Here is a 25,576-nt window from a genome sequence, read left to right as displayed (position 1 = left end):
CATTCAGGAACATTTTACGAGAACAAGCATTGGTTTTACAGCAGGTAAAAAAGGACATGAAACCCACAGGAATCAGTGAGGGCATAAATTTGATGAGACTGACTTGCAGCTAAACTTTCCCAGGGATCCACAGCAATTAAATACAAAACGCACAAGCAAGTCTTAAACTGTGTTACACATTCTCCCCCATGGGGTTAGGGTAAGTGCATATGTGGATATACACAAGGCCACTATATATTTTGATTTTCCCTGAAACCTTTAGACGTTGTTGGATTTAACTGACATATGAATTATAGGTTTTAAGGTTTGAGGACACAATAGGCAATAAACTAATTGATTTTTACAAGCGATGCAATTGCTAAATGCATAAATGGAATTGAATCTATTGAAAACCTAAAGAAACTAGCATCTCCATCTGTGTGAAAGTAAGCAGAATGTAAAAGGTACTGTATAGATTTGTAAAGTTCATCTCCCAACAGCATTGCCCATGGTGTTGCATGGCTGAAGCTCGTCGATAGCGCAAGGCTTCGTGTGGGTATAAACGAGCAGGGCTAGGCGAAGACAGGTGGCTTCATTAGTTAGCAGGATGTCAGTGGTTGGCCTTCCTGTCTGCACAGAGACTACGCTCATCTCATCAATCTGCCCGCTAGCTCATTAGCATTGACTCAGCCAGCAGTGGGAAACAACACAGCAACACAGGCCCCAGAGACCACAAGACAGGAGCCCTTGACCTGTAATCTGTCAGCCTGCACAAGGTTGGTATCTCCCCTCAAACAGAGCAGCAAGAGTCAAGATTAGGGAAAATAAGGCGACCACGACTTGGGTTTTCACTCCAATTATGTTGACCGATAATAGAAGGAACAGCCTGAGCTGATATAGAATCTCTATCCCTCTCCGAGTATTATCAATAAATTATTTGCATTTCTGATTGGAGAAGGCCTTGATTCTATTAGAATTTGATTTAAATCAACACACATTTAAATGATATATTAAAGTGGTAATCTGATTGATTTCCATTTCGCTCTCTGGTTGTAAACAGAGACACAGAACGATGACACCCAGTTCGTAACATTCATAATACTGCATACGCAAGGGGTTTCATCAGCGGGCCATAGTCTCAAACACCATTGTGTTACCTAAGCGATAGATAGTGACTGAACAGACATTTATTTACATGAAAATCTTTGCCACACAGAATACCACTCAGTAAATGCAACAGTAATATTAAATCAGGATTGAACTATTGATGATGATACAGTCTGCTAAAACGACAACAGAAATAAACGCAAAAGGAAACATACACCTGGGTTGATTGACTGTTACCCTCCACGCACAAAGACATGCGTGCAAAGACACACACAGTTAGCACAGACATACCTCTATCAGTCAGTCCTGCAGCTCAGCGGGGCGTCCTTCTTACACTGTAGCCGATAACCCACAAGCTGAGGTCCTGCTCCTCTTCCTCTACCGCTGTCTCGCTCCGTTTCCGTCTGTCCGTCTCTCTCTCTCTCCGTCAGTCTAGCTGTACTGTCTGTCAGTCTGTCTCTGTGTGTGTGTGTGTCAGTCTGTGTCTCCCTCTGCCTCTCTGCCTGAGCGAGCTCTAAGTTAAGTTGTCTCTTCTGCCCACTCCCCACTGCTATGACACCCTCTGACTCTCCATGTCTGTGAAGAGAGAGGCAGAGAGAGAGAGAGAGGGAGAGAAGAAGTGAGAGAGTGGAAGACAGGAAGAGAGGGCAGGAGAACCATTGTCTGGGTAATGGAGACTGTCGTGTGTGGTGCATGCGTGCTACATATTTGTCATCGAGCACGTAAACTAATTCGTTCCCTCTGTCCCCCGATTCAAATGTGTCTTCCCATTCATGTTGTATAAAATGTATCCTTACAGTCTGGCTATAAGCCATGCTGCTGTGTAATGTTACTTATGAAAATGTAGCCCCTTAAGAAGGTTTGTTAATGTAGGAATTATTTGACAAAAAACAACTAGTTTCCCAGGGGGGTTAATAAAACACACTCCAATTTGACTGTAGGAAAATGGTAAACAAAGTATTGCCTTTGCTGTCGAGTAAGACAAGATATTAGATAGGCCTATTAAGAAATATGGAGGTTAACTGAAGAAAAGATAATAACATTCTCTCAAATCTACTTGAATAGGCTGGTGTGACATAGCAGAGAGCCGTTGAATGTTAATAAGATTGATAGGGAAAGTACGCACAGTAATTGTAAACTTTGTTATGCCAGGTCTAGCTTAAAATACGAGACAGCTTTCCAAACATGGCTAGATAAAATGCAAAAAAAACATGCATCCCATTTATACGAATAACAGTTTGCCGTTTTGCAATCTGATGTAAGGTCGATGACGTAAAAATATAATTAATCTATTGTCTATGCATTTTTAAGAGGCGATTTTTGTCTATCGCTAATCGTTATTGTGATGAACTTTTATAGCAGCTTATGCAGTTTGAAATAAAGCTTTGTTTGATTTTTAAGTGAGAAATAAATTGGACAAGAAACGGATTTTCACTCTCCTAATGACAGCGATCTAACGAAGCCTCCCCTCCTGTAGTAATCCCGAGTGACCAGCAGTGTGACCAGTGACACCCGTCTCCAGACAGAGCAGGAAGACACCGCTAGGCCTAATGATACTGCTCTCCTCTCTTCGCCATCGTTTGGTCGATATTCTACGCAATAGGTGAATCACAAAGTACCCTTCCTTAACAGCAGCCTAACTAAAAAAGCAATTAATACGATTGATACGTCTCACTTTCCAAAATGTCCCCAATGTGGATATAGGCCTACCATAAAGTTGTTGAGAACACTTAATTTGCTCAGTAAAAAGCTGGTAGCCTATCAAAGATAGGCTATACAAAACGATGTGTAACAAATGTGTGAATAGGTGAAAACAACTCTGGACTTTTTTTTAGAGCACCTTGGTAATTATTAGTTAAAGTAAAAAAATAACAACAAAACGAGTGAACGAGGTTTGGACCAACGTATTTCTGAATAATGCATCTTGTACGATACATGTGTGTTCGTGTGTGTATTGTGTGTCCGTCCTCCAGGTGACGGAGTCCGTCCTGTCTCACCTGGACCAGGTGCTGTTGGTCTCGCAAGACAAGCCAGAGGGTTCTGTCCACCACGCCACACGTGCTCATGGACTATATTTGCTGGACCCATGGCGGCTCTCTCTGATTGGCCCGGCTGGTGCCAGATCAGCGGGAAGCCAGTCAGGGAGTCCTGCTGGTCAGTGATGGGACTTTTTTATTAATTAAATATAATAAATGTTCCGAAAGAGGGCTAATGAAGTGATATATTTCCCACTGTTCAATAAGTAAATACTATATACTACATAAATACTTTGAAACCTTAGAATATATTGCCATACATATGGTGTATTGAGCAGGTTAAACCATCCAAAAAAGAAGGCTGAAAAAGCATAATTAATGATTGAAAGACCACAATTGAGGTATTTTTATTGGAAATTTGTTTTTTTGTAGAGATTAACAAGTCTAGAAATCAACTAGTGTAGCCAAACTGATCTATGGCCGCATTCACAGATTGTCTACTAGGCGTATACACATTTACAGCTGTTAAAGACATTTACAATTTGGATTATGCCAACAGATTCTTGAAATTGATGTAAACAGTCACAAATCTCAGTACGCATTTAGAGATTCTTTAACACATTTAAAAATTGGATGGCTCACACACGGATTAAGACGGTTACACAACTCTTCAGTCACACTTGTAAATCCTAAATAATGATTCAATCAACTATTCTATTCAACATTTGTTTTAAACTATGAACAATGGCCATGTTTACAAAAGCTAATAAAAAGCTAAATCTTTCAGATGATAGTGGATGCGTTCCGAGATTAATGCTCTCCACAACCAAATCCCGCTCAGACGTAAACACTACTCAAACCACAAACGGAAACCAGAATGCTACCATAACAAAATCTTGGTCCGTTGCCTAGTACGTAGCCTGTGTTCATATGCAGCCATCTGTTTATAGATATTACAAGATGCTTCGTCAGACTGGCTCTGTATTCACACTATGGATTAAAGCTACGGGTAATTTATGTAAAATGACAAATATTCTGAAATATATACAAGGCCGAAGTATAAAAAGGAAAAAAAACATTAAAGAAATGGTTTATTAACAAAGACATTTAAAACATATAAAAGAGGACGAGTTTTTAAAAAAGTTAACCATACTGATAAGAGGCAAAAAGTTGCGTGCCGCTTCATTAATTCTTTAGTTCATGGGGTTAGCCGGATGGTGCAGGGTTTAGTGTCGGGACAGGCCAATCCCCCGGAGGTACGCTAGCAGCAACAAGACGATAGGGGGCGCTGTAATCACCACCACGACTAGACTGGACAACTAGGGAAGAAGAAACAACATAGTAGTAAACCAGCTGTGTCCTTCCTTATCTACGTTACGTTCTATACGTACGTGTTCAACATTTATTATAGTCAATGTTCTTTATTTGCGTTTAAAAAATTGGAGCCTCACCTGAGGATTCAAACGGTTTCTTAGGTATAGTGTGACTAGGGTTTGGCTATGGTTAACAACGCCATAAATAACCAGCATAGTGCTACATTAAGCACTTAAGTTCACATGGTTTGCCAAAGCAGACTCGTCATAGTAGTTATTTTCTACTGATAAGACATTCAGAAGCTAATTACTCAGTGGCTGCTGAAGAACAGGGGTGAACAGATAAAACAGGTTTGTAAGGATAAGACTAACCGTGAGTGAAGCGCTGTAGTCCCTCTGGAAGGACTGCAGATAGACGTTGACGAGAGCCAGACTGCATGGCAAGTAGGCCTCTGTGGACTCAGAGTCCCTGCACCTGTAACACGGGATCAAGATGAGAAGTTGGCCGAGGATTTTCCCGGCCTTGGAATGCATTGCAAAATAGAAGAAAATACAATTGTAGCAGCACACACACACCTGGTGTACATGGCGGCCTGCAGTGTGTGTTTATCTGCCAGGTAGAGGTCAGGGAGACCCAGGTCGATCAGCACTGATAAAGGCAGCCTGTAGTCCTGCTCAACGAGGAGACCCAGGCTGTACCACCCCTGGAGAAGAGGAAAATGTATGGAAGGTCGTTCACTAACCCTACTTTCTGGTTTCCCTGGCAACATGTTTAGTGTAGTTCATGGGAACATAGTTTTGCCCCACTTCCAGTGGTCTGAGCGTCCATTGGAAATGATAAAGGCGTATCCTAAATGACCAGTGAGGCCTCAGGTAAATGGAACTACCTGTGGATCCTCCATGAGTGCAGCCCGTTTGTACTTCTGGGCAGCGGAGTCCATGTCTTTGTGTCCTGCGACGCGTCCCTCGTAAAACAGGTCCCCCAGTTTAATAAGGGCTGAGGAAACAGATCCCACAGGGTGATGGGTTGGTCAAAAACCATACACAGGTGAATACAGGTGCTGTTGGTTTATTTGTTTACCTTTGGTGTCAGGATTCTGAGAGTGGACCGTCAGGTTGTAGTATCTCAGCACGCAATGGGCGGCAAAAACAGGATCCAGAAATCCTTCCTGTTCCCGCATTGAAGAAAATAGTTCACTATTAGGTCAGGTCCTTTTTTAATACAGTTTCAACGTGGTTTGGGACGCTGAGGTAAAAAACCCAGGGCGAAAACAGGTATTAAGACGCAACATAATAGTGGAATGACTTGCCGACTATAACTATAGGCATCTTAGAATGTAATAAAGAATTTTAGAATGTAACACAACTTTAAATTTGTATTAACTCACGCTGTTTTGTTCACATATATGGGCGGTGTTGAACTGGGCGGGAGCATATCCAGACTCAGCAGCCATCAGGTAGTACAACAACGACATCAGACTATCAGGAAGCAAGGAAACCCGTCATTCATTGAGTGATTCTTTCTGGCAAATTATAAATCAGTAAAATATAAACTAGAATAAAATCAAGTTGAGGCTTTCACGATAAAGACATGCACCTCTCGTTGTTAAGATGGAACTTCAAGGCCTTCCTTAGAACAATGCCAAGGTATCCATTGTGCTCAGACACCCATTTGGACCACCTGCAGACAGCAACATAAGCGTTGATTCATGCTCACATGTTAGCTTGCTATAACGTAATAGCATGATAGCCTACTTTAATGTAATAGAATACATACAACTAGTAGCATACTATAATGTAATGGCATATAAATATGCTATAGCATGTTATAATGTAATATCAACTTGACACGTTAGCATACTTTAATTGAATACCATTTTAACATTAGAACATGCTATACAATACTATTAGCATGCTGATGTGTTAAAGGACAAGAGAAAGACCCGCAGCTAACAATACGGCGTCAGCGGGGCGTCGCTGCAGTAGGCCGGGTATCCCGCTGGTCCACAACTCAGACAGATGGATCGCTCCATTCAAATGACCTCTCTGGGCAGACTTCAGGTAGTACTTATAGGCCATGAACTGCGTGTGACACACAAATGGAGGAAAGTTGATCCAAACTTCGCGGTCGCCTGTTATGTAGAGCAGATTGCTAACCTATAGATATTTTAAAAAGTATATGTTAAAAAACTAAAAAAGGTGTCGGTGCAGGGTCTCACTATTGCTAAGGCCTTAGTGTGGCGCGATGGGCGTACATTCACAGGGACATTAATATTACGGTCAAATATTGATTGGGATAGGATTATGTTTTGATTAGGATCTAGAAGACATGTGAGAAAAAGAAGAAAAAAGCTAAAGAAAAACGAAAAAAATAAGAAGCTATGTGTGTATATGTGTGTGCATGCATGTGCGTGCGCCTGACCTTGTTGGCGGGTTTCCCAGGGTAGTGGCCCTGGGAATACATGACCCCGAGGTTCATGGCGGCGTCCGGACTCCCCAGGAGGTCGGCCTCTTCCCACAGCTCCACCGCCCGCTTGTAGTCCCGCTCAAACTGCTCGTAGTACCAGGCCAGGGCGTTGGTCGCGGGTACGAAACCCTGTCAAAGTGGGAGAGGATTCGGGATACATTGAATTGTGTGAGTTTTGTTTTTTAAAAGATATTTTTGCATTCTTTTTTATGATCGTGAGATAGAGTGAGATAGGTCGGGAAGGTATGGGAGAGAGAGGGGGAGGACAATAGACCTGCAGCAAAGGACCACGGGCAGGAATCAAACCCGGGGCGCTGCGTTAAGGACTAATGGTACGCACTCTACCCGGTGAGCCACCGCACCGCGGCGCCCCAAGCGTGTGAGTTTTCAGGGAGGGATTTTCCACAACATTAGAAAGACCAGGCCCAATAGGAAAGGTTGGTTTTAAACGGTACAAAGGCTTCATCCAACCTGCTGTTTGGCTCTCTTCAGGAAGGCCACAGCTCTCGGGACATCCTTCTTAACCCAATGCCCTGTTGAACACAGAATAATAACTCTGGGGTCTGCAACCTGGAGCCCCAGCTCCATCTATTAAAGTCACCGTAATTATAGTAATAACTCTGCTCTTAGTCAGTCAATACTACCCATGGACACCAATTAATACACTTCCACTTAGCTAAAGAGGGCATAGTTTATACTCAGCACTGTACAGTACTGCAAAAGCAACATATGCCCGTGTATGTCCTTTGTATGACGGCAGTGCGCAGGCGTCTGACCTGCATCAGGACGATGGCGTAGTCGTACATGGAGGCGGGGTCCTGCAGGCGGACGGCCCCCCTCTCGTAGTGCCTCACCGCCTTCGCCGTGTCTGCAGACAGCCCCTGCTGGCCCCAGAACAGCATGCGCCCAATCGTTTGCTGCGAGGCAGGGAGAGGGGGGGGGGGGCCAGAGCGATTGTCACAGGGCTGCTATGGTAACGGTTGCCAGGGACAACGCGAGTTTGGGACGACCTGCATCCATTTTTCTTTCTGTGCCCCGACTACTTCGTCCCATTGCAACTGAAAGTGCCACAAACTGACTGGCTAAAGGTTACAAAATGTTACACCTAGTCAAGATAGAACTTTATAGTGTTCCCAAAAAGGACAGTTATCAATCTCATTATATTGCATGCATTGTTCCAGGATCCCTTGGTATATTGTGGACATAAGGGATCAAACCAAGAAACCTTTTAGACTGGGATTCAAACACCCTAACCACTTGAAATGCATCAGCAGCATGTCATCACTCCTAATGTGACACACACACACACACACACACACACACACACACACACACACACACACACACACACACACACACACACACACACACACCTCAGCACTGGCGGCTCCCTTGTGCGCCTGTAGTTTGAGCCACTGGAAGAGGTGGTGGTCCTCACTGGTCTGCTGCCGCAGCGCCTCCTCGTTGGTCAGGTAGATGGCCTCCACGAACGCCTGGGAACACAAACACACAACACTTATTAAAGAGAGACCCTCTTGTCCCAAGCGACAGGGGTAAGTGCATTCAACAATGAAGATATAAACCCAAATATACAAGAATCTTTTCTACTGAACGTAATGCAGTACCACTATCACTGGAACACATCTGGTCCGAGGTTGTACCAAGTGCTGTGTTCAATAAGGGCCACGAGGGATGGTGGCCCCCCACAAAAGGACCTAAAGGGACCCCGAGGTGAGGTTACCTGTTCGGGAGACGTCTTCAGCCGGTCCAAAGACGACTGCTTGGCGATGTTGCCGTAGTAGGCGTAGGCCAGGTCCTGGTCCGCTGGGAGCCCCCGGTCTCCCTGGTGGTGGGCCCGTCCCAGGTGCATCAGGCTCAGCCGGGAGTCCTGCTGGGCCCCCAGCAGGGCCAGGAGCCAGGCCTGCAGGGAGCACACACAGGGCTTAGGGGGAACACTCAGTAGGATAGGCGGGGGGGATAGAGCTCGGCGAAGGGGAACATGATCATAATCAGATGATGGAGATTAATAAATTGTGTAAAAAATGTTTTAATAGATAACGTTTTAAATATTGTAAATAGGAAATCCGTTAGCATTAGCCTAGAAAAATATAAATTGTATTTCATATACAGCTGTTATAATGGAAAATAGAAGAAAATACAAATTATATATATATTTTCAACATGGATAAGATCGACATATGCTAACTCTCGATTTTACAATCCTATTTGATATCTCACCAACCCCGACCCCCAACACACCTTGGTGGGCTGCCTGCGGACTCCGAGCCCCGCGTTGTAGAGGACGGCCGCCATGTGGAGGGAGCGGTTTTCTCCCAGACAGCCGGACTGGAGCAGCAGCGGTAAAACTCTGCTGACCGCTTCAACCTCGCCAGATTTCTCTAGTTTGGAAAGTGCTAAAGAATAAAGTGCTTTGCCCACCGATGCCAGACTGACCTCTGACCTTCCTCCTGCGTGAACGGGTAGAGTGAATTAATTATAATGTACATCTGTCACACAAAGGAAATCATTGCTCAACTTTGTCAATCCATACCATGTTTTAAAGACAGTAGTTTAGCTACGTTTGCAGCTTGACGTCTCTTGAGTGTACCAGCTTCCCATGGTTCACAGTGTGTCTTTAATAATCGCATATTTTTCGTACCTTCATAGTAAAAATCGCCAGAATTTCTCTCTGAAACACACCATAAGTAGAAGTTGATATTGTCATTTGGAGAGTACACATTTTAAGTTACGTTGGCTCCATCTTATGGCCGTTATTTGCAATACACTACCAGCTTCTGCTTCTTGTTTGGCCACCAGAGAGTACCCATTGATTGTGTCCCTCATGTCATTCTGAAGATTTTGACAGGTGTTCAACCACCTGGTCAGGTTTAAATGGTTGAGAAGATAAGGAATATCGACTTCATCCTGCAAATGACGAAACACATCATGAATGGTGTAGCAAAAATTCCACACACAATATTGACATAGCTGTGTAAATACCATACCTTGCTGGTTGAAGGTATTGTGTTTCGGTGATACACCACAGGACCATAATAACCATCAACACCTCTCATGAATTTTCCTCCTCCAATCACAAAATACCCCTCTGTGTCATCCAGCACTACAGAATGCTTGAAACTACAGAAGACCAAGACAACATAAGACTCTTACAATAAGTAAATTACCGGTAGTCAGAAGAAAGAGAAACAACAATATATATCTTTCGGTACATAGAAATAAGTGCCGAGAACTAACAATCGCTAAGTTAACCCATTTCCTGAATACAACACGGATAGCTAGGATAAGACGCTACACAATGTTACTATTTTTAAGAACAACCCTGCTGTTGACTTCTATTTAGTCAAAAGCACAAGTTGTGCTTTTTCAAGTTGTGAAGGAGAAGGTAGGGGATGGACTGTGATAATGTTAAGACAAAGAACCTTTGAGCCATTGAACATCTTCCCCACTATATCCTTACCCTCCTGGTGTTCAACCACAAATAGATTATATTTATATAAAGCTCATTATATTCCACATTGGGGCTAAAGTTGTTTTAGAATAGTTCATACAGAGACAAAAATATTAAATTATCGTACGTGTATTCTGTAGAATAAACACTTTTGGAATGTCCGTCCGTACACGCCATGTTGATGGAGGCCTGGAGGATCAAAAGGAAGGACAAAGAGTTAACATCTTAAAATCATCCACCATCACCACAGAAACCCATGACGGGGAGAGGGAACCCACAGCACGGCCACGCAGTACCACCCTCAGGTGACACCACTGGCGTAGAGGAACAGTGAACAGACTGAGGAACGCCGAAGATTCCCCCGCTTCTCCGTTCATCTGGAAGTGGAGCTGACCTGCAGACATCAGAAGGGAGATAATCACGTCACTCGAGCTAGTGTGAGTTGGTGAAATAACATGCAATTCTTTTCAGCCGTTACCTTGCCTGAAAACAACAGAAGATGCCAATACTTCAAAAAGAGTAAAACTCTTGGTACCAATTTTATCCTTAAAGCAGACACTTTTATCCAAAAGGAAGTGAACAGTGAATTCTGATACGCGTCATTAAGAAGGTAGGTGGTTAGGATGCCTACTGGCAGGCTGCAGAGTGTGGACATTTTTGGATGGCACCCAGACACACTCGGACCTGACCACCACGACACCATTGCCTTTACCTTTCCGTGTGAGGAATATAACGGGGGTGACGTAGTTGTTGTCAGAGTCTATGTGATGGAAGACGCTACACATTCGTTGGTCACAGTGGCTCATCACAAACAGCCAAACGGAAAACATACACCTGCCAACACACAACAACCAATGAGCCCTGGTCAGTTGACACAGATTCAGTCATGATTCAGTAGTGGTAGACGGGATAGTTTTTACTTCTCACCATGGATAGGAGACGCCGTTGAGGCGAGTGTTCTCTAGCACCTCACTCCTGTAGACGCCCAGGGACTTGGTCAGCCCAAAGTTCTCCCCACTTGAGGCATATATGGAAGAGAGGAGGTTCACCGTCTCTGCGAGCGAAGGACGTATGTTAAAGGACTCGCTGCTAAACACACCAAACACCTTCTCAGAACAACGGCTAATGTTCTGTTGAGCACATATTGTCCAGGACTAAAAAAATGAATTGGCTTAAAATGCAATCTTGGAAACAAACTCACAGATTAAACTTCAATTGCCCAAACGGTTGTATTGAAGATCATGTGTGTGTGTTCACTTGTCTTACCTTTCTCCTCTGTGCACTGGGAGTGTACAGGGTTCCAAGCCAGCTGAATCATCCGTGAGCCCCAAGAGGGACAGATGTCGTGCTTTTTCAGGGGCCTACTGAGAGGGGGTACGGACTGCAACTCGGCCAGATCCTGCACCAAGACCGCCCCATCCTCACCCTCTGATTGGCCGGGCCGCCGGAGTGAGGCCACCAGGATGCTGCTCTGAACCCAGTGGGTCCCTGGGATTATCCCGTCCCCTCGGTACACCAGCCAGTCTGGGAAGCCCAGCTTCACAGCTCGGACCCTGGGTTGGCCGGGGTCGCAGCGCCAGCGGCCCAACCGGTACGTGGCGTTCAGGCCATCGTCGAAGGTCACCAAGCAGTCCACACGTACCAGCGCATGGCCGTCACAAGAGTAGCGCACCCTCAACCGCTGACCGTTTACAGGCTCTTGAGGGGGGTTGAGGAGGGCCACATTGTCCACCCCCCAAGCAAACTGTTTCACCAGGAGGACAACGTGAGGAGCAGAAGACACACCAACAAATCATGGAACGATTACCCCCGCGTGGTTTGAATTGTAAGCATTGATGGAAGGTTACCTACCTGGAGACTGATGAGAAAGTGCACACATTGGTACAACGTTGGGTAGCCCATGGTAATCCAAATTGCTTGTTTTCCTTTACCTCAAAACTATTATTAAAGTGTAGACTATGGTTCCAGGCACAACATAACAAATACAATAAACTCAAACAAATAAACAATCAGCTTAAAAACACTTAATAGGATAAAACTGTTCAGTCTACGCTTGCTGGAACATTACTTCACAGAAAAGAGAAACACTGGAGAACAACAGAAGCTCCAGATCCGGAATTCATCCTGCCTCGCCTAATTGGAACAAGTGCTTGGGTCAATATTGAACCATGCATCGCTCCACCCTGCTCCTCCAGTTTGAGCACACATAAGCTTTAGAAGGTGCAACCAACTTCAGAGACGGGATGAGCTTTCTGTTCTCAAAAACACGCACAGATCAAGGATCAGTCTTTTGAGCTTCATTCAAGCTTTTAAACTAACTCTGACCCTCACACTGGCCATCTGATTAGTCATGTAGAAATGAACAAAAATAATAACAATTTATAACATTGCTTTTTTTACAGCAGTTAAAATAAAGGGTCATGATTTTGTCTATGTGCTCAAAGAGCTTATTAGTCGAATAAAGCACAGCCCAAAAATGTGTTCAGATCCCTGCTAGTGAGTGGAGACACTCCATCTCCTGGACAGGTGTGAGGAATCAAGACACTGATCAACAGGATGATCACAGCAGTCATGGAGAAACTGATCAAACGAATGATCCCAGCAGGTGCTCCTAAGATGGTAGACACCTGGGTGTGCCACTCCGAATTGTAGTTTTTATTTTGTGCCTTCAAGCCACAGATGCGTCAAGTTTGGGGGGATGCGCAATTGGCCTGATGACAGCAGGAAGGACCACGAGAGTTGTGCGTGCCATAGTGATAGCTGCTCATTTCAATTCTGCTTCAATTGTGTGTGCAGATGAATATCTTCCCCAATCATGTGAAACAAGACCTTATTTTCCTTTAATATATGTGGACAATGGACTGATTTCCATATATAAACTATAAACATAAAGTATAATATGTGCTCATATATGTTCAGTGTAGCATGTGAAGACCATTAACAAAACCATCTCGTGTTTCATTCAAAATAGTTTATTGCTATCATGCAGGAGTGCCATAAAAGTCGTGAAACATTACAGAAGATGCAAAATTATTGTTTTTTCTCTGTACAAATATATGTGTTCATAAATAAGCTCAAAAGGAGAGGAACAAAGAGAGAGAGAGAGAGAGAGAGAGAGAGAGAGAGAGAGAGAGAGAGAGAGAGAGAGAGAGAGAGAGAGAGAGAGAGAGAGAAAGAAAGAAAGAAAGAGAGAGAGAGAGAGAGAGAGAGAGAGGTGTAGGGACCCAATCACTCCTCGAACCCAACCCAGGTTTGGACAACATGTGGACATGCATCACCGTTTATAGTGCATCAAGATTATTATTATTAGACGGGGCGCACACAGATCGACACACACTCACGGGACACTTATAGCTTCGTCGTGCAAAAAGAGGTACAAATGACGTTTATAAAGTTGTCGTTTTTCACCATTAGGAAATGTGTTGTTCTCAGCTGTTGGTTAAGCTAAAATTCTTAAACAGTTCTTTCCGTCCATACCATCCGATTTGAGAAAACGAGCCAGCCATGGAGGACTCAACGGTGTGATTTGCAGCACTTGTGGGTTGTGTGGATGGGAGAATCCGAGTCAACAGACCTTCCCCCATTGGTCTCGTCTCCCACTACAGGTCACTACTCATGGTAACGATGCATAGTGCTGTTCTGGTATCAAACTGCCGGAGAAATACTGGCCCAAATATCCTGCTGTGGTCTCGTCTGTCTTGTATTACAAAGTTCTGCTGTTTTTTTTTGCTGATTCTCATGTAGGTAAACATTTTTATTGAAAGCGACACATCTGACGAACTACATTAATACCCTTTAACTGACCCATGACAGTGCTCTCCCCTTTTAAAAGAGAAGCAAAAAGCCGCCCTTAAGCTCACATGTATGAAGCTTTCTTTTGTTCCCTGTGAAATAAAGCATATCAAGCTATACATGGAAATATATTATTTAACATCGATATTTCAATAATAGCAGTTTGGCACTTCAAAATTATTGGCTTATTTTTTTAAGCCAGCTTGCATGTTCCCGGAACAACCTCTAGAGGTCGCGTTTGTACATGTATGGAAATAATATCGTTTTTGTCACGTTGAACCTGCCACTAAAACACAATTAAAACAATTGGTATTTAGCTTGGCAATAATACTCGCTACAAGCGTGGAGGGGAAATCATCATGAGAAGGTCATTCATTTTGCACACTTCCGTGGAGTATACGTTGAACGTATGCGATATATGAAGTGACGTCAGTGTGCTCAGGAGGGGAGGCCCTCGTGTTTGTTTTCAGCCCTTTAGTGGCCCCGGCTCCTCACTGATTAACGCTGATCATCGCTGCTCTCAGGACAAACCTCCATGCCTGCCTAAATGACCCTGACAGATAAACGGGGGGAGCAGAACAGTCTGCCAACTGCCCACACACATACACAAAGCCTGTGGCACAGTACCCACACTGGAAGAGTTATAACCCCCACCAAATAAATCCTGTATTAAATTAATCGTCTAATTTTTTATGGACTTCAGCTTGTAGGCTGTATAGTAACATGGCATTTATTACGTCCAAGTGTATTTAAAACCCGATCACAATACTGAGAACAAGGCCTCCCGGTCCGAACAAGGCCTCCCGGTCCAAACGTGGCCTTATTAGGCCTACCTGGCAAACCCCCCAGTAGAAGATCATTAACTTAAATCCTTGACTGTGAAGCTTGAACTGCACTCCGCTGGCCTTCGGATATAAAAGCAAGAGCCAGACTGAAATAAAAAAAGTTTACCCTCTCAGTGAACCAAAGGTCGTATTCAGGGGAATGGTTTCTCACTTTCAATTTTCTAATCCACACAGGAACAACGTATTCATATATTTGGTTAAAATGCTCTTATTTCACGTCTGTAAATGATATCACTTAATAAAAACACACAGGGCCAATAATGGTTGGGAGTGCTACCTGGGTGACACATCCTTATTTAAGGTTGTAGTCCACATGTTCACTTTATCAAATGAGTCAGAGTGACTACTGGCAGTTACAAAACCTCCGACCTCCTCAGTTCATCATAGCAGTAGTAAACTTCATACATAACTCGAAATGTGTCGTTTTCCTCCTCTGGTGAGAATGTGAATTGATATAAAGCTGGTAACCTCCGTTGAAAAATAAGTATCCACACAGAAACCACAGAAACAAATTGAAGCCTAGCATAGTCGTGAAGGCTAAACAGTCAGTCGTAAAGACAAAAATAAGGACAAATAAAGGCTATAGAGTGAGGACTTAGCTGACTGGGGGGACGGAAGAACCAAGCGAACACCGAAAGCTTCCAAGCATAAGCCAAACAAAGGTCAAAGGTCAAGACATGCAAACCCATATCGAACGGAGCACAAGAATAAGGAAAAGAATAAAGACTAAACATCAGGACATTTGATTCCCTTGGATTGACTGGCACCGCTTCCTGCTGAATAAATAGTACTTTACATTCCGATATACACAGCCCTGCCCTGGGATACACGGAGGCGACGGAGGAAAACCTCACACTGCTGTCAGCTGCTCCCACAGTTCCTTAAAAAATCAGAACCCAACGGAAAAAGACGCAAACGGCCACATATCGTGCCCCCAATCCTTTTGGACCGTTAAGAAAAAAACTAAGAACGGTAAAAACCCAACAGAAAACAGGACGACAACGAACGGTCCCAAAACGACTTCAAAAACATTCTCTCAGTTCTCCCTTGGCCCTCGACGTCAACAACATCATCGTTATTATTTCTTCTGCTTCTTGAAGATCTTGAAGGTGTGTTTCTTGCGGCTGGCGACGGAATCCGTGTCTTCGCCCGTGCTGCCGCTGTCGTCCTCCAGGGGGCTCTTCTTGTTGGAGAGCTGGGGGATGCGGCTGCCGCCCCTGGCCGCCGCCTGCTCTCCGGTGGGGGACGGGGTGTCAGGCTCCGTGGAGTTGGGGCTGAAGGAGCGCGACGACTCCGACACCGACATGCTGTGGATCTCGCCCAGGCTGGCCGACTTCTCCATGCCGTACAGCCTCTTCATCAGGATGGGGCTCCCGGAGACGGGGGGGGCGTCGTGGGGCCCGCCGCCGCCGCCGCCGCTCAGCGCCTCGTAGGCGCGGTTGCCGCCGTTGGGCGTGTGGGCGTGCAGGGCGGACAGGCCCTCGGCGTGGGGGGCCAGGCCGTGCATGAGGAGGGAGGTGGGCTTCACCAGGTGGGCCTTGGAGCCGTAGATGGCCAGGCGGTCGCCCACTTGGGACAGGGACAGGGAGGAGTCCGAGTCAGAGCGGTTTAGATCCCTGGGAGGAAGGAAGGAAGGGAAACGAGACGTTCGGTCACATTTGGAAATAGACATTAGCAAAAGGCGATTAAGTGGTGATCAACCCCCATGCCAAGCCCACGCTACGTCTACTCCGAGGCCGCTGGGTCTCCTGCCAAGCATTTAACGCCCTGGGGACAGCCGCTACACGGTAACTCCACACTCGCTGTTAGACTGGCAGGCGGTTGGGGAGGCACTTTTAAAATGGGAGTCAATGGACTAGACTAATAATAAAAACAACGATGAGTGATGGGGGAACCACAGAATGAACAACGGGAGCAGGTAGGCTGCAAAGCTAGGGGGACAGAAGATAAAGCCTTTAGCAGATAGATAGCCCTGGAGAGGGAGTGCAGACCCAGTGAAGAACAGACCCCGTAAAACGATCAGAACCCGCTGACACAGAGCGATGACATCACCAGCGTGAAGCAAACAAACAGAATGAAAGAGGAAGGGGGGGGGGGGGAGGGGGAGAGGGGGGGAGCAGCACCCACGCACATGCGACGGACGCGGTGACGCGTGTGCAGAGGGGTACCCGGAGCCACCGTTAGAGCCGTCCTGCGAGGGGAAGTCTGGGATGGCGTCCAGCGGCCTGAAAGAGGCGTGAGACAGATGGGAGGAGGGGTGTGAGAGGGGCCCCCCCACGGAGCTGGGCAGGCAGGAGGAGGAGAAGGAGAGGGGGGAGAAGGGCGGAGGGCTGTAGGCGGAGGAGCAGACGATGGTGGGATGAGACACGGCCGAGGACAGCGGCGGCAGCGCCAGCGCCTCGAACTGCCCGAAGGACTGGCTGCGGGACTGCCTGAAGGTGGCCCTTGGCCCCCGGGACGGGTGGTGGGGGCCCTCGGCCTGCTGGGGGGACTCTACCAACCTCTGGGAGCCCATGGCCAGGTGGGGGTCCATGTGGCGCTGGCGGAGGGCCATCATACTGGGAGCTGTGGGACAACAACAACAACAACAACAGGGGTTACACACCGCTTGGCGACACACACACAAACGAGGAGAATCACCGCAGGTGGGGATGAGGAAAACCAGGCAGAGGTTTCAGTCGGTAAGGGAGCGTGGCAAAGATAATGTCCAATAATTAACGAAGGAATTAATTGTTTCTTTTTTAGGATGATTGTATGTTTTATAATAATTACAATATCATTATGTTTATTTGAGTTCTTTCCAAGACCCCCATAGCGCTTTACATTGTGTGTGTGGGGGATATTAGAACTGGATTTGTGCTTAATTTGACTGAAATCCCATCACCTGCGTTTCACCCATTATTCCTACGATGAACATTGCAGGGTAATCAAAAAGATGGAACTTTGAATTAAACAAATGATATACCCCTTATTATATTGGGTTCCACTTAATGCAGGGAATGTACAAAAAAAAAAAAAGAGTCATTGTGGGATTAGATAATCGAAAAGAAAAGTGTTATTACAGAATTAACACCAAGAAAACGGAAAGGAAAGGGCCAACACATTGAAGTGCCCAGGGGGGGGGACTGAAAGAGTAATCAGACACTTCCATCAGACCAAACACTGCTCCTTCTATTGCCGCTTGCCAATTAGTTGAAAACCTGCCCCCCATTTCAGCCAATCAGGAAGCAGAGCTCGGGCCATCTTTTATTTGAGACCAGAGCGAGCTCTGCCCATGACGTTCCTTTAGATATCTGGTTACTCTTTGTTCTTGGTTTGTGCAAGCAGGTAGCCGAGGTGATGGTAGTGGCGAGGGGGGGGGGGTTCAGATCAGATCGCCTCATAGCGAGCGTTTCCCGCTCAGCGGAGTCGATACAGGGTGGGGTCCAGGTCAACAATATATTTTAGGTGGTGGTGGTGGTAGTGGTGGTGGTCTCAAGCAGAGAGAAGGAGACATTTGTGTCGGAAGAGAAGCGGGGGAGCGATTTGTGGCGGTGCCAGGGTTTTTGCAGCCCAGAATCGTTTCACTGGAGCTGCCCGCCTGACCCCGGGGGGCCGCAGGCGGCCAGCCCAGTGCTCTGGTGGCAGCCCGGTGGGGTCTGCAGCGGGGCCCACGACGGCAGGTGGAACCCAGGGGCCTGAGAGGTGGTGCGGGCAGAGGGGGAGGAGGAGAGGCGGGGCGGAGAGAGGGTGATAAGCTTCATCGAGGTGTGGTTCTTTAAAGAGACGTGATGGTACTCACTACTGTGGTGGGGGGGGGGGAGGGGGGCTGAGCCGTGCTGCTGTAAGTCAAGTCCTCCTGAACCGGGGTCAAGCCCTGACCGGCAGCGCTCCCGTCACACCGCGTGTGTTGTGTGGATACTACCAACTATCAGGGTTACGTTTAGTAAGTAAGCTTTCCTTAGGAACTCATTACGGGCTGATTAGACGATCAGTGTGTGTTCTGCATTTTGGTTCATACATCTATAGAACTGGAGTGTGTTGTGGGGGTGGAGTCGTTATGGGGTGCACCTTTTGCCGATAGCAATTGCTCAGACACACAAACACTTCAAACACGCGAGCACAACGGGATCAGATTTAAAGCATGTATATTTCAGAATTTCATTTGCAAAAACGACAAGCATAAGACAGCATCATCGTGAGCACAGGACTTTGTATCGCATCACCTCGACTGAAGAGCCGAACACAGGGTTTGCTTTATCCCGAACGTAACAACAAGTAAACACTCCACTGGAGATGTGTAAAAAAAAAGTGTGACACAATTTCGAGAAATTACAGTTCACACATTACACACTGAACAAACATGATCCCCCCCCCCCACCCCCACAGAGCAGCCCCTTTAGCAACGGGGAAGGGGAGGAGTACCAGCACATAGTGGACCACAACAAAAACACAAAACCCCCGGGTGGGAATCCTCAAGACGGCAGGTTTTTGGATTTCCCCTGGAGGTGCTTGGTGTTTTTGGTGAGTCTCCGGCTGAGCCCCAGTGACTCGCTGGAGGAACCCTTACATTGCAGGGTCCCGGGGGGCAGGATGTCCTCGTCCATGTCGTCCATGTCCTCCGACATGAGGAAGTGCTGGGGCGTGGCCCGGCCGCCCTGGAAGCTGGCGTCCAGGTTGAGCGACGAGGCCAGCGTGGGCAGGCCCGGGTTGCTGACGATGGTGAACCCGGTGAGGATCTCTATCTGCTGCCAGCGGTGGAGCCTCTCCCGCAGGGCAGCCGTCACCTCGCCCAGCGCCTGCCTAAGACCAGGGAGGGGGAGGGGGGGAGAAGGAGGAGAGAGAATGAGGAGGAGAGAGAATGAGGAGGAGGAGGAGGAGAGAGAATGAGGAGGAGGAGGAGGAGGAGGAGAGAGAATGAGGAGGAGGAGAAGGAGGAGAGAGAATGAGGAGAGAGAATGAGGAGGAGGAGGAGAGAGAATGAGGAGGAGGAGGAGAGAGAATGAGGAGGAGGGGAGGAGGAGGAGAATGAGGAGGAGGAGGAGAGAGAATGAGGAGGAGGAGGAGGAGGAGAGAGAATGAGGAGGAGGAGGAGGAGGAGGAGGAGGAGAGAGAATGAGGAGAGAGGAGGAGGAGGAGGAGGAGAGAATGAGGAGGAAGAGGAGAGAGAATGAGGAGAAGGAGGAGAGAATGAGGAGGAGGAGAGAATGAGGAGGAGGAGGAGAGAATGAGAGAGAATGAGGAGGAGGAGGAGAGAGAATGAGGAGGAGGAGAGAGAATGAGGAGGAGGAGAGAGAATGAGGAGAAGGAGAGAGAATGAGTCGAAGGAGGAGAGAATGAGGAGGAGGAGGAGGAGGAGGAGAGAGAATGAGGAGGAGGAGAGACAAAGAGAAGGAGGAGGAGAGAGAATGAGGAGAAGGAGTAGAGAGAATGAGGAGAAGGAGGAGAGAGAATGAGGAGAAGGAGGAGAGAGAATGAGGAGGAGGAGGAGGAGGAGGAGGAGGAGGAGGAGGAGGAGAGAGAACAGGGGCATCAGCCTTGGTAAGTGGGTCATGTGTGAGTGGAGGAAGGCTGCGGTGAAACCACAAAGGAAGTGTGGATATCTTATATCGATAAGTTGCTGCAGGAAGAGAAACTGGTGGGGGGAACTTGCAGCCATGAGAGCACCTCCATTTTATTGACAGTTTAAAGTTAAAACTGTGAACTATAACTGTAAACAGATTAAACAATGTATTCTTTCATTGTACATTGAAACAGCCTTGTGGCCCAGCAGAAACAAATTGTATTCTCGGTAAAAACCAGGGCATGCCGCAAACACTATCTACTATGCTGAATTCATTTAAACTCATACGTCATGTGTTTTATCGTGTAGTGTCCGCTACCAGGGCTTCCCTGTCATAGACACATAAAAGATTGCTATTTAACTGATACAGCCTTCCATAAAACTAAACCAACCCCACCACACAAAACTTCCCTTTGATGCAAGGAGTGACTGGTAGCATTAGCACCGAATTTGACAAACAGAAACCCTTCCGGTACTGGGTGTTTGCCCCCCTGACTAGCCTGTACTATTGTAGAGTAAGAGGAAGAGCAAATGATGTTCAACACGATGTAACAGGTATGCAATCAGTACAAATAAATGTGACAGCGGCTCAAGCGATTACAATACCAGATTTTCTCATTCCATCTTCTTTAAGTTGTATAAATTGTGTATACAACTTAAAGAAGTTGTCTAAGTATTTTATCAGTTAAAGTTCCAGGTGGAGGCTTACTTTGCTGACAGGATCTTGTGGTCCACGTCATCCAGAGAGGAGCTGTGGGCCACATGGAACGTCCCAAACAGAGTGTTCCTCTTCTTCTTGATCTTCTCAGCCTACAGAAGGCGACATTCCCAAAAATTTGTAAAAAATGCAGCACAGCTAAAACCAGAGACCTCTCTCTCTCTCTGTCACTCGGTGGACTTACTCCTTCTTTGGCGAGCAGCAGCTGTTTCTCTGCGTTCTGCTTCTTGATGTTGTAGTACTGCACCTCCACCTCATGGGTGAGCTGCAGCCACTTCTGCAGGGACTCTGGGGGCGACCAGCTCATCCTGGACTCCAGCTCCTTCTCCGCCTTCTTCAGAGCCATGCGGACCTACGCACACACACCCGAGGGAAGGTTCAGCCTTTAGCTCATTTGTAGCCTCTTATACCCAAAGGGGCTTCCAGTGGCCTCCACGTTTTCAACACGCGTCGTCAGGAAGCAGGTCGTGGGTCGGAGTGAGGCATCTGCTCATGGTGCCTACCGTGGCTGCACACAAGGGGGATCGAACACACTACCCTCCGCCTATGGAGTCCCAACACCCGGACCACCCTCTCTCAACAAGCTCAACAGCGTTGAGGGACTTGACAGTGTGTTAACAGTGTGCTAACGATGTTGACGGTCCGCTTGATCGGATGCTAACCATATGTTAATACACTTTGATTCAACAGGTTTTTGTGCTACTCTCTGATCAGCAACCACCCTGGGTACTAATGAAATTGTGATACGATTATTGTCCCAATGTCAACAAGGCAGTCATCATGCAACGGCAAGTCTGTCCAACTAAACTTGTGAATGACCTGTTCCAAACTCTCCTGAGTGACATGAGGAGGGAAACTGTTGAAGAATGTCAATTTAAATCTCAATGCTGCAGTGAAACTCTCAGGTAAAACAGTACCGCAGGCTATACCGTCACAATACTTCTCTGGCTAGCTCCCCTGCAGTGAAAATGAAAGCTGCATTGCTCCTTTTCACATTAATGACATCCTCAAATTAGTTTTTAAATCAGGTGCAGTGCAAACATTGAACAGTTGATTGCCTGCAGCACACACAATCACGCCCAACTGCACTCAAAACAGTTGAGAGCCAAGAATATCTTCCTTTAGAAAAAAAGATTCATTACATATATAGCTGCTTCTATATTGTCGCCCTCAGCAGGGAGTGAAAAATGTATACATATTTCAGTTCATCTAGAATCCCCGCTAAGAAGGTACATAGGGACACAGGTGTCACTTGCCATAAAGTAGTGTTTCGACAACAAGAGGTTAACGAGATAATCTAACAAGTGTCTGCTTCAGGTCAATTATTTTCAATTGTTAAAACCAACAGCTCCATATATTGATTCAATGACGTCTACGGTACCCCTAGAACGTAGCGTATTTTAATGTTACCACAACGATAATAAAAACGTCAAAAACAATGTTGACCCCAAAATAGGCTGTTCCCATTGAGACCACATTAAAATTCCTCCATTTCCTCTAAATACTGTTGAATTGGTCATTCATGCGCACACTCTAGCCGGAGTGGTTCGCCGGGTTGGAGTTCAGTCACATTCCTCTAAAACTGACGAGCAGAGAGCATAGTGCATTGGTCACTGTTAGGTCGTGCCGGACAGATAGATCACAATAATACATGTGTCCAACATCGCTATAAACTCGAAACGACCGGCCAGTTTCCAGAGGCCTTTCAAGAAGGCGTGAACGATGACTGTATCCAGTCTTCAAAATAGTATGTGGGGAAAAAAACCTCAAACCTTCCTTAAAGGGGAAAGGTCAGGCTCACTTTTTACTAAAATAACCGATCGTGAATAGCTAGAGCTACTACATTATAAAATAGACGGTTCCCCTTTAACTGTGAACCAGGTGGAAGCGGCGCTGTAGGTTCATTGTGGTAGTCCGTGAAAACCGAGCTCCATGCAACACATGTTGCCAGGCTGCCAATGTGGGCAGCACCCTCACTTCCTTTCCCTGCCAGTTCCCTAATAGACAAAGAGTTGAGTGGGCGTGTTATGCAACGTCCCATCTGAGAAAAAGCCTAAACCTGCTGTACGAATGACCCAGGCCGGAGAGACATATGCCGCACAGCCCAGCAGAGAGAGACACAGAATATACTTGCTTCAAGACGAGATGGTTAGCCCCGTGGTCTCTTCACTAGACGACACCTCCTCCCCACACCTCGACAAACACACAATGTAGATTTCCGTTTAAAGAAAGCAGACGTCTCTTCCTGTCACTATCCCCCGCTATCATGATAAGGAACCAGGGCGTAACAGCACGGCGGCAGGGCCGACCAGAAGCGGTACCTGGTAGTGCTGGGCGATTGATCAAATTTTGGTCTTGATTTCGGTTTTAGCGTCAAACAATCACAAAACTAATATAATCGAGTTTTCGATTATTATTATTTTATCTTTAATTAAATGTTTTATAGAAAGTGTATATGAGCTGGATACATATCTGTACATTAAATTAAATTTGAAGATTTTCTATTTAACCATTTTGTGTATTTTTTTAAGGCGAAATTTCTCAATTCTTAGTATTCGGATGCACCCTTTGTAACTAAGTATATACTATTTCTCTTCAGTGTCTACTACTTGACCATTAATGTAGTACGTTCTACAGCTTTGCGTAGAACGCCTCCGAACACTTCCGAACACCACCGAAACGCCACCGGATGTTTGGAGATTACGTATTTCCCCTCTGTGTGCTACACATCAGATGCCGGCAAAATTAAAGTCGCCTGTGATAATTGACCCTAGCTGGAGTCGCTGCTGGTGGTGCCGGGTCAGCCATCTAGATTATTTTTTCTTCTTCTTCGGTTACCAGACTCCGGCTAAATTGTGGGATAGCGAAGTGACCTACCGTTGTATACTGTGGCGGTAGTACGCATTCGGAAACTTTTTGCCTGCTACACAATGCGTACTGAGCATTCGGGAGCGCTATATTTGTGACGTACAACAAAATGGCTACTATATAGCAGTCAAGTATGAGTATTCAGAGGCAGCCAAAGTGTTTATGGGAGAGACATTTTGGGCTGAATAAATACGTCATGTTTTCAAACTCAAAAATAATCGTTTGAATACTCGTGATTTTAACCAAAATAACCGTGATTATGATCTTTTGTTCCATACTCGAGCAGCCCTAGTACCTGGTCCAGCTCCTCCTCTGCATACTTCTGGCGGCTCAGCTCGTTCTCGGTGCCCTCCCTGAGCCCCTTGAGCCGCTGGGCCTCCTGCTTGGCCGAGTTGATCTCGTCCCTCAGCTTCTGCTCCAGGTTCACCTTCTCCACCTCCACCGTGCGGTGCTCCTCCTGGGCGATCTGCAGCCTGGGGGGGGGGGGGACAGACATAGAGTCCGGTCGGTAACTCCCAGAGTCTTGTATAAAATCGAAACTCTCCCGCTCTCTCTGTTACTCTCTATCTCTCTCTATGGATCATAGGGGTTGGTGAATCCGTTTCCTAGATGTTTGTAACATAAATCTCTCGGCGATTGTCCTACTTGTCAAGGTACAAAAAAAAAAAAAAAAACGTCATGAATTGCCACGATTAATACTGTTAAAACTAAATAAGCTGGTAACCGATCAGTAACTCCCAGAGTCCTGTACAAAATCGAAACTCTCCCGCTCTCACTTTCTCTCTCTCCCTCTCAAAAACATTACGTGGTTAATGAATAAAAAGCTGTTGAATAAGGCGTGATTAAAATCAAAAAGGTTTTGTTGAATAGGTTTTGGATGAGGATAAACCACTCTGGATCTCAGTTTTAATACTTTGTTAAAACTGAGGAAGCGGAACCGACAACTCTTGTTCAGAGTTGTCCTGCTCTATAACCAGCTGGGACACGCAAGACAGCAACATGGAATCAAAGAGTCATGCATTAGAAAGGCAACCCCGGAAACAATAGCTAACGTGTAGAAGGCAAAGAGCACTGGACCGGTTCCAGGAAGCGGCCTGAACCCAGGAAGGAGGACATGAAGACACAGCTGTCAGCCCACTCAGGTGAACCCGAGTCCTGAACCACTCAGTATCAGGTGAACCCGAGTCCTGAACCACTCAGTATCAGGTGAACCTGAGTCCTGAACCACTCAGTATCAGGTGAACCTGAGTCCTGAACCACTCAGTATCAGGTGAACCTGAGTCCTGAACCACTCAGTATCAGGTGAACCCGAGTCCTGAACCACTCAGTATCAGGTGAACCCGAGTCCTGAACCACTCAGTATCAGGTGAACCTGAGTCCTGAACCACTCAGTATCTGGTGAACCTGAGTCCTGAACCACTCAGTATCAGGTGAACCTGAGTCCTGAACCACTCAGTATCAGGTGAACCTGAGTCCTGAACCACTCAGTATCAGGTGAAC

The 25,576-nt window shown here is 46.3% G+C and overlaps 2 protein-coding genes across 4 annotated transcripts in view; both read right to left on the bottom strand.

The window, feature by feature from the left end:
• Positions 1–3,426: 3,426 nt before the first annotated feature.
• LOC130405550 (protein sel-1 homolog 3) lies at positions 3,427–12,973 on the bottom strand. The gene is made up of 23 exons (XM_056610703.1): positions 12,163–12,973; positions 11,578–12,055; positions 11,239–11,365; positions 11,024–11,145; positions 10,590–10,705; positions 10,439–10,500; positions 9,848–9,980; positions 9,632–9,767; positions 9,394–9,531; positions 9,102–9,310; positions 8,584–8,763; positions 8,216–8,335; positions 7,620–7,759; positions 7,314–7,377; positions 6,798–6,971; positions 6,330–6,457; positions 5,973–6,056; positions 5,764–5,854; positions 5,457–5,544; positions 5,263–5,372; positions 4,952–5,079; positions 4,748–4,850; positions 3,427–4,381 (listed from the first exon to the last, which is right to left on the bottom strand). Exons 1-23 carry the CDS (start codon positions 12,211–12,213, stop codon positions 4,289–4,291), a joined length of 3,075 nt encoding a protein of 1,024 aa, XP_056466678.1. The 5' UTR covers positions 12,214–12,973; the 3' UTR covers positions 3,427–4,288.
• Positions 12,974–13,279: 306 nt separating this feature from the next.
• Positions 13,280–25,576, bottom strand: part of stim1a (stromal interaction molecule 1a) — a 29,702-nt gene continuing 17,405 nt past the window's right edge. Inside the window, exons 8-13 of one of the 3 annotated variants that reach the window (XM_056610928.1) lie at positions 24,372–24,549; positions 21,393–21,560; positions 21,200–21,300; positions 19,498–19,730; positions 17,117–17,513; positions 13,280–16,564 (exon numbers count right to left, since the gene is read on the bottom strand). In XM_056610928.1, coding sequence (XP_056466903.1) covers positions 16,027–16,564; positions 17,117–17,513; positions 19,498–19,730; positions 21,200–21,300; positions 21,393–21,560; positions 24,372–24,549 — 1,615 coding nt within the window. In that variant the 3' untranslated portion in view covers positions 13,280–16,026. Of the gene's footprint in view, positions 16,565–17,079; positions 17,514–19,497; positions 19,731–21,199; positions 21,301–21,392; positions 21,561–24,371; positions 24,550–25,576 lie in introns of all 3 variants that reach the window. The other 2 variants (XM_056610926.1, XM_056610927.1) reach the window with 2 other exon arrangements.

The sequence above is a fragment of the Gadus chalcogrammus genome, chromosome 16 (assembly GCF_026213295.1).
Source record: "Gadus chalcogrammus isolate NIFS_2021 chromosome 16, NIFS_Gcha_1.0, whole genome shotgun sequence".
In the NCBI taxonomy this organism is placed as follows: domain Eukaryota; kingdom Metazoa; phylum Chordata; class Actinopteri; order Gadiformes; family Gadidae; genus Gadus; species Gadus chalcogrammus.
This window is presented reverse-complemented; position numbering and strand designations above follow the sequence as displayed.

Excerpts from the sequence above, each read along its gene's own strand:
- LOC130405550 (XM_056610703.1), bottom strand. The coding sequence starts at position 12,213 with ATGGGCTACCCAACGTTGTACCAATGTGTGCACTTTCTCATCAGTCTC. Across the intron at positions 11,366-11,577 it reads CCAGTGCACAGAGGAGAAAG|AGACGGTGAACCTCCTCTCT; the intron begins GTAAGACAAGTG and ends CTTCGCTCGCAG. Across the intron at positions 6,057-6,329 it reads CGCCCCGCTGACGCCGTATT|GTGGTCCAAATGGGTGTCTG; the intron begins GTTAGCTGCGGG and ends TGCTGTCTGCAG.